This window comes from Mastigoproctus giganteus, chromosome 1 (genome assembly GCF_048544385.1).
Source record: "Mastigoproctus giganteus isolate SK-2022 chromosome 1, ASM4854438v1, whole genome shotgun sequence".
NCBI lineage: Eukaryota > Metazoa > Arthropoda > Arachnida > Uropygi > Thelyphonidae > Mastigoproctus > Mastigoproctus giganteus.
Window position 1 is genome coordinate 42,610,258 of NC_143575.1, and position 12,337 is coordinate 42,622,594.

A 12,337-nucleotide genomic window follows, 5' to 3' on the forward strand; every position below is an offset into this window, starting at 1 on the left:
TGTTGGATTATGTGTTTTGTACTGTTTAAAGCCCTTTTTTACACACATTTTTACAACATAAAACATAAAAATGTTTTGCCATTTTACATGGTATCGTAATTTATGATTAATGTTTTATATCTTGGAAATAGAGAGTTTGGTGACATATTTATAATTTATTTTTTTCATTAATTATTATGAGTGCTTTTTCAAATTTATGACCTCTTACTGCTAGCAGAATGTTAGCCATATCTTAATTTATATTTTTTTAATTTATAGATTTCAATTTTGTAAAATAAATTTTAACAACAAAATTTTTGTAAATTTAGTTAAAATTTTTTAGCTGCAATTACGATTAGAACTGGACCCAGGAAAGTTACTATCATTCAAGAAGGTGTGATGCATAATGGTGTGACTCAGAAAAGAAATACTTAAGGCAGTTATATCCTTTGGGTTAGATCCTTATTGTTTGCACTGACTTTTTGGGATGTATTCAGAGCTGTCTTTAACAGGATATAATGATCATAGCTGAATTATAATATCATCTGCCATGTTATTAATTTCAGTTGTATGAGAGGACAGTTCCAGTTCTGCAAAAACTTATTTTTCAGCATATGACTGAAAAAAAAAAAAAAAAAAAAAAAAAAGTAATGCATCTGTTACTGCTGTATAAATTTTATTATGAGGGTTTGTAAGTACACAGTACATATTTGTAACCATGAATATGTGCTTGGAAAAATGTGATTCCTTCAGTATGATTTTGTTCTTTAACATAATGCATGTACACTAATGCCAGGAGCATCATAATATAGACATAGTGTTGCTCGGTCAAAATGATGCTGAATTTGAATATGGGGGGGTACAATGTATACAGAAAAGACAGACAGAAAAGGAAGGGTGGATGGGTTATGCTGTTAGTTAAGAAGTATATTAAATCTAAGGCAGTGTATCTAGTTGACATTGTTGTAATGTTGAGTCAGTTTGGTGTGATATAAGCACTGAGAAAATGAAAATGAGAGTAGGAGTGTATTATAGGCCCTAATGCCTGTGATGAGAATGCCAAACAGCTATATAGAGAAATAGAGTGGGCCATTAAATCAGAATGTCTTCTAAAGTGGGATTTTAACTTTCCAGATGTTGACTGGAATTTGCGGGTTGGTCACTCACACATACTAGCAAGATTTTTGTAGTTTTATTGGATGACTGTTTTCTACAGAAGCATTTTAGAGAGGCAACAAGAGGAAGAATACTCTTGATCAGGTTGTTATCAGTGATGCTACATGCATTAAGGATCTGCAGGCAAATGACCCACTGGGTGGCAGTGATCACATTGTACTAAATGCAGAATTTAATTAAAGGCATAACTACTGTCAAGGATAAATGGAAAGGCTTTTGCAGACAGTTTTTAATTTCTATGAAGTGGGACCAACTGATAATGGTCCCACTGCAAATTCTAAGTGGAAATGATTGCCATCAGCAAATTCTAAATGGGAAGCATTCAGGGAAGTAATCATAGAAGCTACTATGCTGTTCATACAAACTAAGAAATACTGTTCAAGGCTTAGACATAAATGGATGTCAGATGAACTATTGATAAGTGGTAGAGAGGAAAAGTGAATGGGATGCATATAAATTACCAGGTGATTCAGAAGCCTATTTTATATATAAATTAATCTGTAATCAAGTCACAAAAGAGATTAGGCAGATCATGAGAAGTCCCTGCAAAGAAAAGCAGCAAAGACTTCTGTGCTTACATTAACAGTAGAAGGAAGGGACTGAATCATTTGGACCACTTGATGTCAATTGTTGATGACCCAGTTCAGGTTGCTGACAAATTGAATAGGTATTTTGCATCTATATTCACACTTGAGGAATTCTTTATGGGAGGGGATGCCAGAATTTTATCAAACTCCAGTGGAGAGCTAAATGACTTTGTGATAACTGAAAGGAAAGTGGAAGAGGAATTGTTGAAGCTGAACATAAAAAATGACACCAATGGTGATAAGTTCTATCCAGTCATATTAAGTCATGTAAAATCTATCCAGCCATATTAAGAGCGGTAGCAAAGGAGGTAGCAAGCCTTTAGCCATAAATATGAGAACATCCTTGGATTCAGGGATGGTCTCTATATACTGGAGATGTGCAAATATAATTACTGATTCATAAAGGGGATCAAAAGGAGTCATGGACAATTACAGACCCATTAATGTTCCAGGAAATTAAGGAATGGAGTTACTGGTTAAAAAAGTAATTCAGTTATACTTCAGTTACAGCATGGATTTGTTAAGGGCAGCTTGTCTAACTAATATTAGGTTACTATGATGCAGTGACCAAGGAACTGGACGCAAAAAATAATTTTGATATCATATACTTGGATTTCAGGAAGGCTTTTGATATTGTTGTGCATGAAAGACCGCTGTATAAACTGGAGAAATGTGACATTAAGGGCAAGTTACTGCTATGGATAAAGGGATGGTTAAGTGGAAGAAGGCAGACAGTGGTTATCAGTGGGCACTGCTCTTCATGAACTAATGCTATCAGTGGAGTCCCCAAAGTTCAGTGCTGGTTCCATGGTGTTTTCAGTATTTATTAATAATATTGATGAAGGTTGATAAGCTTAATGCCAAATATTGCAAATGATACAGAGGTTTGCAGGTTTGTTAAGTCAGTAATCAATGTGAGCTACTTCAACAAGATCTAGGAAAATTGGGTCAATGGGTTGAGAAATGGCAGTTTAAGTTTAACATTGACAAATGCAAGGAACTGCTTATGGGTAGCAGTAATCCCAAAGTAATTTATCAACTGTATGGTACTACACTCAGGATAGTGAAAAATGAGAAAGAGCTTCTGGATAATTGTGCAGTCAAATATGAAAATCTCTCAGTAGTGCAGACACGCTGCAAGAAAGCTGATGGGGTTTTGTTAGTGATATACAGAAGCTTTGCTAGCAGGGATAAGGAGGTGATTATTCCCTTGTATAAGACCATGATTAAGCCGCATTTTGATTACTGTATACAGGTCTGGAGGCTTCACTTTAGGAAGGTTGTAGATCCGTTGTATTGGGTGGAGAGAAGGGAACAATAGATTGCTCTTACCTGGAAAGACTTCAGTTCTGCAAATTGCAGTGTCTCAAGGCTAAGCACCTGTGGGGGAGATCAGATTGAGGGTGTTTAAAGCCTTGATTGCATTGAATAAACTAAACTAAATGAAAATGGCATTCTTCCACCTGCTGAGACTACACATGGATGGGCATATATTTAAGTTAAGGAAGGATGGTTGAAGGATAGACGTATGGAAGTTTGCCTTCAGCCAGCAAGTGGTTGATTGTTGGAACAGGCTTCCATCTGGTTTTGAGGAAGTGGATGTTTTGAATAAATTCAAGGGAAGAACTAGACAAATTCTAGCAGGGTGTAAATAGGTGAAGTGTGTAGGGTTTTTTAATGCTATATAAGCTATTAACTTTTCTTTGTTTAAATATGCACCCCCCCCCCCCAGCCATCACTGTTTCTGGAATCTGCCAGATGTGTTAAGGATCAAATAGTTTACATAAATATAAAGTGTGGCAGTGAATCAGTGCCATTAAACAATTTCAATAAAATTCACATACATGAAACTTGTTTGTCTTCATAGTTTTTTCAGATATAATTGATTGATCTTATAAATCCCTTATAAAAATTAAGGAATGAGTACCTTGCAGGGGACTCTGCAGATGTAACTTTTTTTAATACTGTCTTAACTTTCAACTTCTACAATTTTCAGCTGAGGATAAAGACTTGAATGCTATATGCAAGTTATAGGAATCTTTTATTGCCTGTAACTTGCATACAGCAATCTGCAGGCACTAAAAGATGCTGATTTTCATAACTCTTACTAAAACTTTCATTTTTAATTCATTGTGTAACTTCAACCTCAGTATGACAGATTAATGTTAAGTGTTCAATTTGTGTAAGGGATAATTTTAATTTCTTCTAATTTTTTTTAAGGGATAATTTTAGTTTTTAATTTATAATTCTTTCTACTTTCATTTAAACTGTATAGATTAGACACAAGTCTTGCAAATTTGGAGCAGATATTGCTATTTTCAGTTAAATTATTATTTGTACCAAAACCGAAAGCTACTTGCTCTTAATATATTATTTTGAACAGAGATAGATTAATGTTTCACAAATGCTGTAGTAATAGAATTCTGTATGTTCACTATCAAACAAGTAAATATTTTTCAAAATAATATTTAAATCTATCTTATCATTTCATTTGTGTTTAATAACTAAATGCAATTTTTTTGCAGCTAGTGGCACAGATGTTATTCCAAGTCCTGAGGCTCTTGTTGGTTGGCTGTTGGAACATCAAGATGAAATAGTTGATCATTCGGATGATGAATGTTCTACTTCCTATGAAGGCTTTTCAGATTCAGATTCATTTTCTGAAGATATGGAGGATATAGATACTGCATTACAAGAGGCAGGTTTTCCTTAATCTTTCTAAAATGGTATACTTGTGTGTATGCATGCGTACTCTCTGAGAATTATATGAGGGGGTGTGAAAAGGTTCATACCCATACCTAGAAATAATAGCCCTAGAAAGGTGAAACTTCACAGGAACTTTAATCCTTTACTATGTACTCTCCATGTATAGTAACACATTGCTCCCATCTATGGATCAGTTGTTTAATGCCTTGATCATAGAAGTGCACACTTTTTGCCTGAAACCACGATTCCACTTCATTGATGACTTCCTGTGACGGATCAAAGCGGCATCCACATAATGGTTTCTTAATTTCTCGAAACAAGAAGTCTGGTGCTAGGTCAGGAGAATAGGGTAGGGTGGGTGCTGCAGTAGTTTGAAGCCACACTGGGCAACAAAGTTTGTGGGGGCAATGGCCGTGTGAGCCAGTGCTTTGTCTGACAGAAGACAGACACCTTTGGTTAACATTCCATGCCTTTTCACCTTCAAAGCATCGCATAACTTTTTCAAAAGATTTCTGTAGTATTCTCCGGCAAGTGTGGAACCACGAGGTAGGTAATCTGATAGGATAACTCCTTTTCTGTCCCAAAGCACAGACAACATCACCTTCTTTGCAGATTGAGTGGTCTTTGCCTTTTTGGGAGGTGGTGAGGAGGTGTGCTTCCACTGCTTTTACATGTCTTTAGTATCTGGATCATACTGGTACACCCAGCATTCGTCATTTCTCACCAGCCGATCAAAAAAGTTCTCAACTTCCACATTACACAAATCCAATAGTTGGCATCAGCAATCTTGGAACCCATTGTGCGGAGGCTTTAGACATGTGCAGATGGTCATGTAAAATGTGGGCAGATCCATAACTAATTCCCACTGCATTTGCAATGAAATGAATTGCAACTGTCTCAATGTCTGTGAATGTTAATGGCCTTCCTTCTCTTGGCTCTTCAAAGACTTGTATGACTACAGTGGAAACTCCTGTTTCCACTTTTTTTAGTCATAGGATAGACAATTCTGTCCATAAACAGTTTTCATTTCTTCATCAATTTCCTGAGCTTTCTTGCCCTGCAAATGCAGGAACTTGATCACTGCTTGATATTCCACTTTGTCAACCATAGCGTCCTTCCTCAGATTCCAGGCTCTACCTCTGGTGTACGATCCTGTATGGGAATGAAATTTCACATGTTATTTATTGAATATGTAGATAGCTTATATTAAAAATGGCATCTTCCTGCTGATGTTATATCTAGGTCAGGGTACGAACTTTTTGATACCCCCTTGTATAGTAAACCTTTAACTTTTTAAAAGGTTAAAAGAGAACCCTGTTAAGGGTTAACAGTGTTAACTTTTAAAGCCTGCCTGAATTCCTAGCAGAATTGGATAGCTTATCTTGCAGGAATGGAAATAGTATGTTTTATTTTATTTTGGATTATTATTTATTTAATTTTTTTTTTTTTGGTTGATGCAGGAAAAGTCCACTTCCTTGTATCATTTGGCCTTACTAACACTAAACAAATATTATTCTCCAGAAATAGAAGGGGTGTACCATACATACACAAATGTATTTGCTTCCCTTCTCCATAGATCTCATGACTCTTACTAGGCATTCATGTACTATAAAACATTAAAACATTATATGCTTTATAATATGTTAAGTGTCAGGTATAGAACAAATGTGTGGTGTATACCCAAAGAGTGGGTTAATTCAGAATGCTATAAATATTAAAGGTATTAGAATAATATAAATATTAAAATTTGCGATGGTATGAGCTATTTTTAATGAGACTGGGATTTATTCCAGTGGGTATCATTGATGAAACCATGAATGCAGCTGTGTATTGTGACATTTGAATAATTCTGTCATATTTACTTTGTGGTAATTCTTTGGAGAAGAGAGGAGGGAGCATATTTATATCAGCTTGGTAATGCTCCTTGTCATAAAGCACACTCAGGACAACAATGGTTTTGGAAGAATAATATGGTGATCCTTCCATTTTCAACCTAGAGTCAATATCTGAATCCATTTGAATGGATTCAGATAAAGATCATTACATTAAATTACATGCACTTCAGTCTTACCATTTGAAGTGCATGTAATGAAGGCATTACAGTACCCATCTGTATTACTGAAGCGATTGTATATTTCCATCAAGAGGTGAATCATAAACATTTTTCTGCAACCAGCAAACATTTTTCTGCAACCAGCTGGGCCGGTCAAGAATATTTGAATGGGTTCGCAATTGGGAGGTAACAGACTCCAAATTACATGTATGAGTAGAATCTTTTGCATGTCATTGGTCATTCTCATTAAGTTGCAGAAGTCCTCGTTGGTCATAAAGTTTTTGCATTTCTTTGCAATTGTGCTGAGTCGGTTGAGCATGGCGAGCTTTAGATCCTCATTCATCTTGCTGTTTGGATGATTCAAAAAGTTTTGAAGGGGTCTTCTTCTCTCAGTTGCATTACAAGGCTATGCAGGTCATTACCACATTCTTTGTCAGGGTCAACATTGTCATTGACTTGACACACATTATTTTACATATTTCAATCGTTTTGTTAATGTTCAAGTCTGATTCATACAATTTACGATCTAGTATGAGCTCTTCGTTGTCATTGCAGATTTTGACATATTTCATCTCTAACAATATCTCTGTTTCCTCATTGCGAAATGGAATGTGCAGCGTTACCATCTCGTGCTTGTACTCATTGAGATCCTAGGCCAAGTCATAGTTTCGATAGCATATTATGCACGGACACTGTCATTCCTTGCAGATCTCGTTAGTGCTGCCTGTGTAATTTGCAAAAAAGCATGACAGAGTAACATGCTCCAACATGATAGTATGGTTGTAACAATTCAAATACTTGTATTGTTGCAATCATACTCTTCAACAAATGGCTACAATCAAATGTGTACTTAAGGCTATTAGTCTAACTTCTTCCAAACATTGATTTGGTAGAGTAAGCAGCAGCTGTGTATATCCTATTTATCACTAACATTTATTCAGTAGAGTAAGTAGCAGGCATAAGCATAAATTACATCATTCATGATTTCATGATTTCGGTTCTAGCTGTTCGAATTTAGTAGGTGTCAAAGATGTTTATCCATAAAATATCTTTCATGTGTACAGGGTACACACTTGATTTTTTATTTTCGTCATGGCTATTTTTTTTTATTTTTATTTAAATGAACCAATACATTTTAGAAGGATTGTGTATATCACAATGAAAACAAAATACAGTGCACTATTATGTTTTGCAGTGATAAAGTGATTACAACTTTTGTATTCAAAATTTGAAAATGAAAGCATTTTGTTTGTTTTATTTATATATTTTAAATTTATTTCTTTTACAAAATATCCTGATGGTATTAATGATATACTATATGATAAATATCTCAAAAACATTTTCTATAGTATTAACAAGAAATTAAAATATTGTTTAGCAACATTAACTTTCTAAAAAAAAAAAGAAAAGAAAAAAATAAGCTATATTTTTTGGCATTGCTGAAGTCAAACAAAGGTTGTAAGATCAAGCATGTACTGGTAGCCCTCATTTTATGCCGGTCTGATTTGCGCCGATTTGCAATAGCACCGGTCACTAACCACAAGGCCATTTTTATATTGACATCCATTTAGGATGTCAATATAAACTCTAAAAGGAAGGGAATTAATCAGTTTGTCCACTTGATATCAGTGGTTTGACTGTAGATGATCATTCTCAGATAGCTGCCAAACTAAATGTGTGTTTTGCATGAGGAGTTATTGAAGGAGACGAAGGCCAGATGTTTATCAAACAGGGAGTTAAATGATTTTATAATAATTGAGAGCAAAGTGGAGGAGAAATTGTTAAAGTTAAACATAAGAAAGTAATTATGAGAGCATCATTGGACTCAGGGGAGATCCCCACAAATTGAAAGTTTAAAATCATCAGACAAAATTTATGGGCACCGTACTGTACTATGTATCATGCACTTTTCACGTGATCAAGAACAATCTGAGCTAATCAACAATTAGCACGTCCGTATCGGAGATGAGAAAGCTTTCCACCTTCAAAGTAGCCGCTCGTGGAAGTGGGAAGTATAGGTCCATGTGGTGAAGCATTCAGTTGGTTGTTCATTACACCATGTACATGTGTTGGAAATGTATTATGCTAACAATTTTTATTAATTGTGCTATTAATAAATTAAATAATAATAATAGTGATAACCGTGTGCAGTTTTTGCCAATCATGTTATAAAGTTTTTAATTTAATTATATAAAGAGATGCCATGGCTGGTAAATGAAGTTCAATGAATACTAGTGTAAATGAAAGGTAAATGAAAAAGGCACTTTGATCTATCACATTGGAAAATAAGATGGAGCTTATTCAGAGGATGGAACTGGTGAAGCCGCCCGCCCGCCCGCCCGTGTGTGTGTGTGTGTGTGTGTGTGTGTGTGTGTGTGTGTGTGTGTGTGTGTGTGTGTGTGTGTGTGTGTGTGTGTGTGTGTGTGTAGGGCTACGAATATGCCTCCATCAACTATTATTACAATTATGAAGAATGCTGATAAAATAATACAATCGATGCAGAGTGTTACCAGAGTAAGTGCTACACAAGTTAGTTACAACAGAAGTAAGCTTTTGGAAAAAATGGAGCAATTGCTGACACTTTGGTTCATTGATTTCAACCAAAAAAACATTCCCTTGACCTAAGCTGTAATAACTGGGAAGGCTAAGTCAGTATTTGGAAGACTTAAAGAAGAAAGAAGGTCAGTGTAATGAAATATTTTTGGCTAGTAAGGCAGATTCATGAGGTTTAAAGCAAGAACCAAATGCAGAAGTGTGAAAATTACTGGTGAGGCAGCAAGTGTAGATGTTGAGGCGACTGCCGCATTCCCTGCAGAGTTTCAGGCCATAGTACAGGAGGGTGATTACCCTTCAGATCTCATCTTCAGTATTGATGAAATGGGCCTTTATTGGAAAAAGTTGCCCTCAAGAACCCTCATTTCCCATGACGAAAAGTCGGCTCCTGGATTTAAAGCATCAAAAGACAGACTGACAGGCTTTATTGGATGTTGTTTTCTGTAGCAGTATGTTAGAGAGGTAATCAGAGGGAGTAATATTCTTGATCTGATTATCAACAGTGATTATTCATGCATTAAGCAATTACAGATAAAATAACCACTAGGTGGCAGTGATCACAGTGTACTTATGTGGGATTTACTTAAAGATTTAACTACCATCAGGGGTAAAGGGAAGGGTTTTTGCTTTTGTAAAGGTGACTACAATGGTCTCAGAGACTTTTAAAATTCTATACAGTGGGACCAACTGATGATGTTATCAACAGCAAATTCTAAATGGGAAGCATTCAAGGAAGTAATCTTGGAAGCTACTAGGGTTTTTGTTTCAACTAAGAAATACTGATCTAGGTATAGCTCCAAATGGATGTCACATGAACTAATAAGACTCGTGGCAGAAAAGAAAAATGCATGGGATGCATATAAATTATCAGGCAACAGAGAAGGCTATGGTAGATATAAGCTAGTCTGTAATCAAGTCACAAAGGAAGTTAGGCAAGTGAAGGCAGATTATGAGAAATCTTTGGCAAAGAATGCAAAGAAAAACAGCAAAGACTTCTTTACTTAATTATAGACACTACTAGGTTTTTCATACCAACGAAGAAATACTGTTCAAGGTTTATATTGACATCCATTTAGGATGTCAATATAAACTCTAAAAGGAAGGGAATTAATCAGTTTGTCCACTTGATATCAGTGGTTTGACTGTAGATGATCATTCTCAGATAGCTGCCAAACTAAATGTGTGTTTTGCATGAGGAGTTATTCAAGGAGACGAAGGCCAGATGTTTACCAAACAGGGAGTTAAATGATTTTATAATAATTGAGAGCAAAGTGGAGGAGAAATTGTTGAAGTTAAACATAAGAAAGTAATTATGAGAGCATCATTGGACTCAGGGGAGATCCCCACAACTGGAGATGCTCAAATGTATCTCCAATTCACCAAGGGAGGGTTATCAAAGGGTGACACGAGTAATTACAGACCTGTTAGTAACCTTGACCTTGAACTTCTGTTCAAGAGAAAATAATGGAATCACTGGTTAAAGACTGCAGTAATAATTCAGACACAGCATGGGTTTGTTAAGGGGAAGTCTTGTCTGACAATTTGATTGGATACTATGACGTGGTCACAAAGCAAAAACTAATTTTGATATCATATACTTTGATTTCAGGAAAGCTTTTGATACTGTTGCACATAGAAGACTACTTTACAAATTGGAGCAGTGTGGCATTAAGGGCAAGTTGCTACAATGGATAAAAGGATGGTTGAGTAGTAATCAGTGGACACTGATTACTACTCAACTGATTACTACTCAACTGATTACAGAGAGTAGTAATCAGTGGGCACTGCTCTTCGTGGACTAATGTTATTAGTAGTGTTCCCCAAGGTTCAGGGTTGGGCCCATTGTTGTTTTGTATATTTATCAATGATGTTGATGAAGGTATATCAAGCTTAATATTGAAGTTTGCAGATGATACAAAGATTGGCAGGGAGTTAGTAACAGTAATGACAGTATGGTATTGCAACAGGATTTAGACAAGTTGGGCAGATGGGCTGAGAATTGGCAACTTAAGTTTAACATCGACAAATGCAACATACTGCATATGGGTAGCAGTAACCCCAGAGAAATGTACCAACTGTTAAGTTGTCTTACACTCAGGGTAGTGGAGAATGAAAGAGACCTGGGAGTAATTGTGCAGTCACATATGAAGTTTTCTGAGCAGTGCAGAAGACAGGCTGGCAGAGCAGGTCATGGGGTCTTGTTAATGATATACAGGAATTTTTCTAGCAGGGATAAGGAGGTGATTATCCCCTTGTATAAGGCAATGGTCAAGCCACAACTTGAGTACTATGTACAGGTCTGGAAGCCTCATTTTAGGAAGGATGTGGAGTTTGTAGAAAGTACAGACAAGGGCAACAAAACTAGTGAGACGAACAAAGGGGTGCTCTTATGAAGAAAGGCTTGAGTTCTGCAAATTGCACCATATGGGAACTAGGCACTTGCGAGGTGATCTGATTGAAGTGTATAAGGCCCCGAATAGAGTGAGCAGGCTCAATGCTGAAGGGATTCTTCCTCTTGCTGAGATTGCAAACCTGACTGGGCATAAACTGAAATTGAGGAAAGACAGTTGTTGAATAGATGTGCAGAAATTTACCTTTAGCCAGCAGGTAGTTGTTTTTTTTGGAACAAACTTCCATCTGTCATGGAAGTTGATAGCTTAAATAAATTCAAGGAAGAAGTGGACAAATTTTCGGAGCAAATGGATGGGGAAAACGGGAAGGGTTTTATTTATTTTTATTTTTTTAAATTTTCGGCTGATGCTGTATAGGCTTGCTTTCTTGCATCATATGCCTCTACTAATGCTAATCATTCCTTGATTTGTACTATAAGAAATATTTTTGACTTTACATAAATGTTTTATAACATAAACTTGCATCCAATTTTTTTTATAAAACAGGAAAATTTAAAGAGACAAAACTCTTTTCAATGGCATTGATATCTCTGAAATGTGAGGTTAGTTTCGCAAGTTGCCTTAGTGCTACAATACAAATAAGCAGTGATTCTGTAAAAGAAGTGTATAATCCTGCTTATTCATAATGTTGTGGCACCACCCACGTGGCCATTCAGTGGACTTGTGCCTTACCAGTGGGAAGATTCACAACCCCATCAGTGCAACACCTGCAAGCTGGCAATGAATTTTTAACAACCATTTGGTAATTTTACATTAAAGAAAATGTTGTTGATTTTTGGATGCTCTTCATATTTTATTTGTTTACTTATTTTTTGTTAATTTTTTAGTTACAAAGGTTATTTAAGCTTAATGCAATCATCAGTTGGAAGATG

At 35.9% G+C, this 12,337-nt stretch overlaps 1 protein-coding gene across 1 annotated transcript in view; it reads left to right on the forward strand.

Moving 5' to 3' along the window:
* The window catches only part of HERC2 (E3 ubiquitin-protein ligase HERC2), a 971,627-nt gene that overhangs the window by 454,823 nt on the left and 504,467 nt on the right, over nt 1-12,337 (forward strand). The window contains exon 43 of the mRNA XM_090372402.1: nt 4,268-4,440. Within this exon, the coding sequence (XP_090228528.1) occupies nt 4,268-4,440 (173 nt within the window). The remainder of the gene's footprint in view (nt 1-4,267; nt 4,441-12,337) is intronic.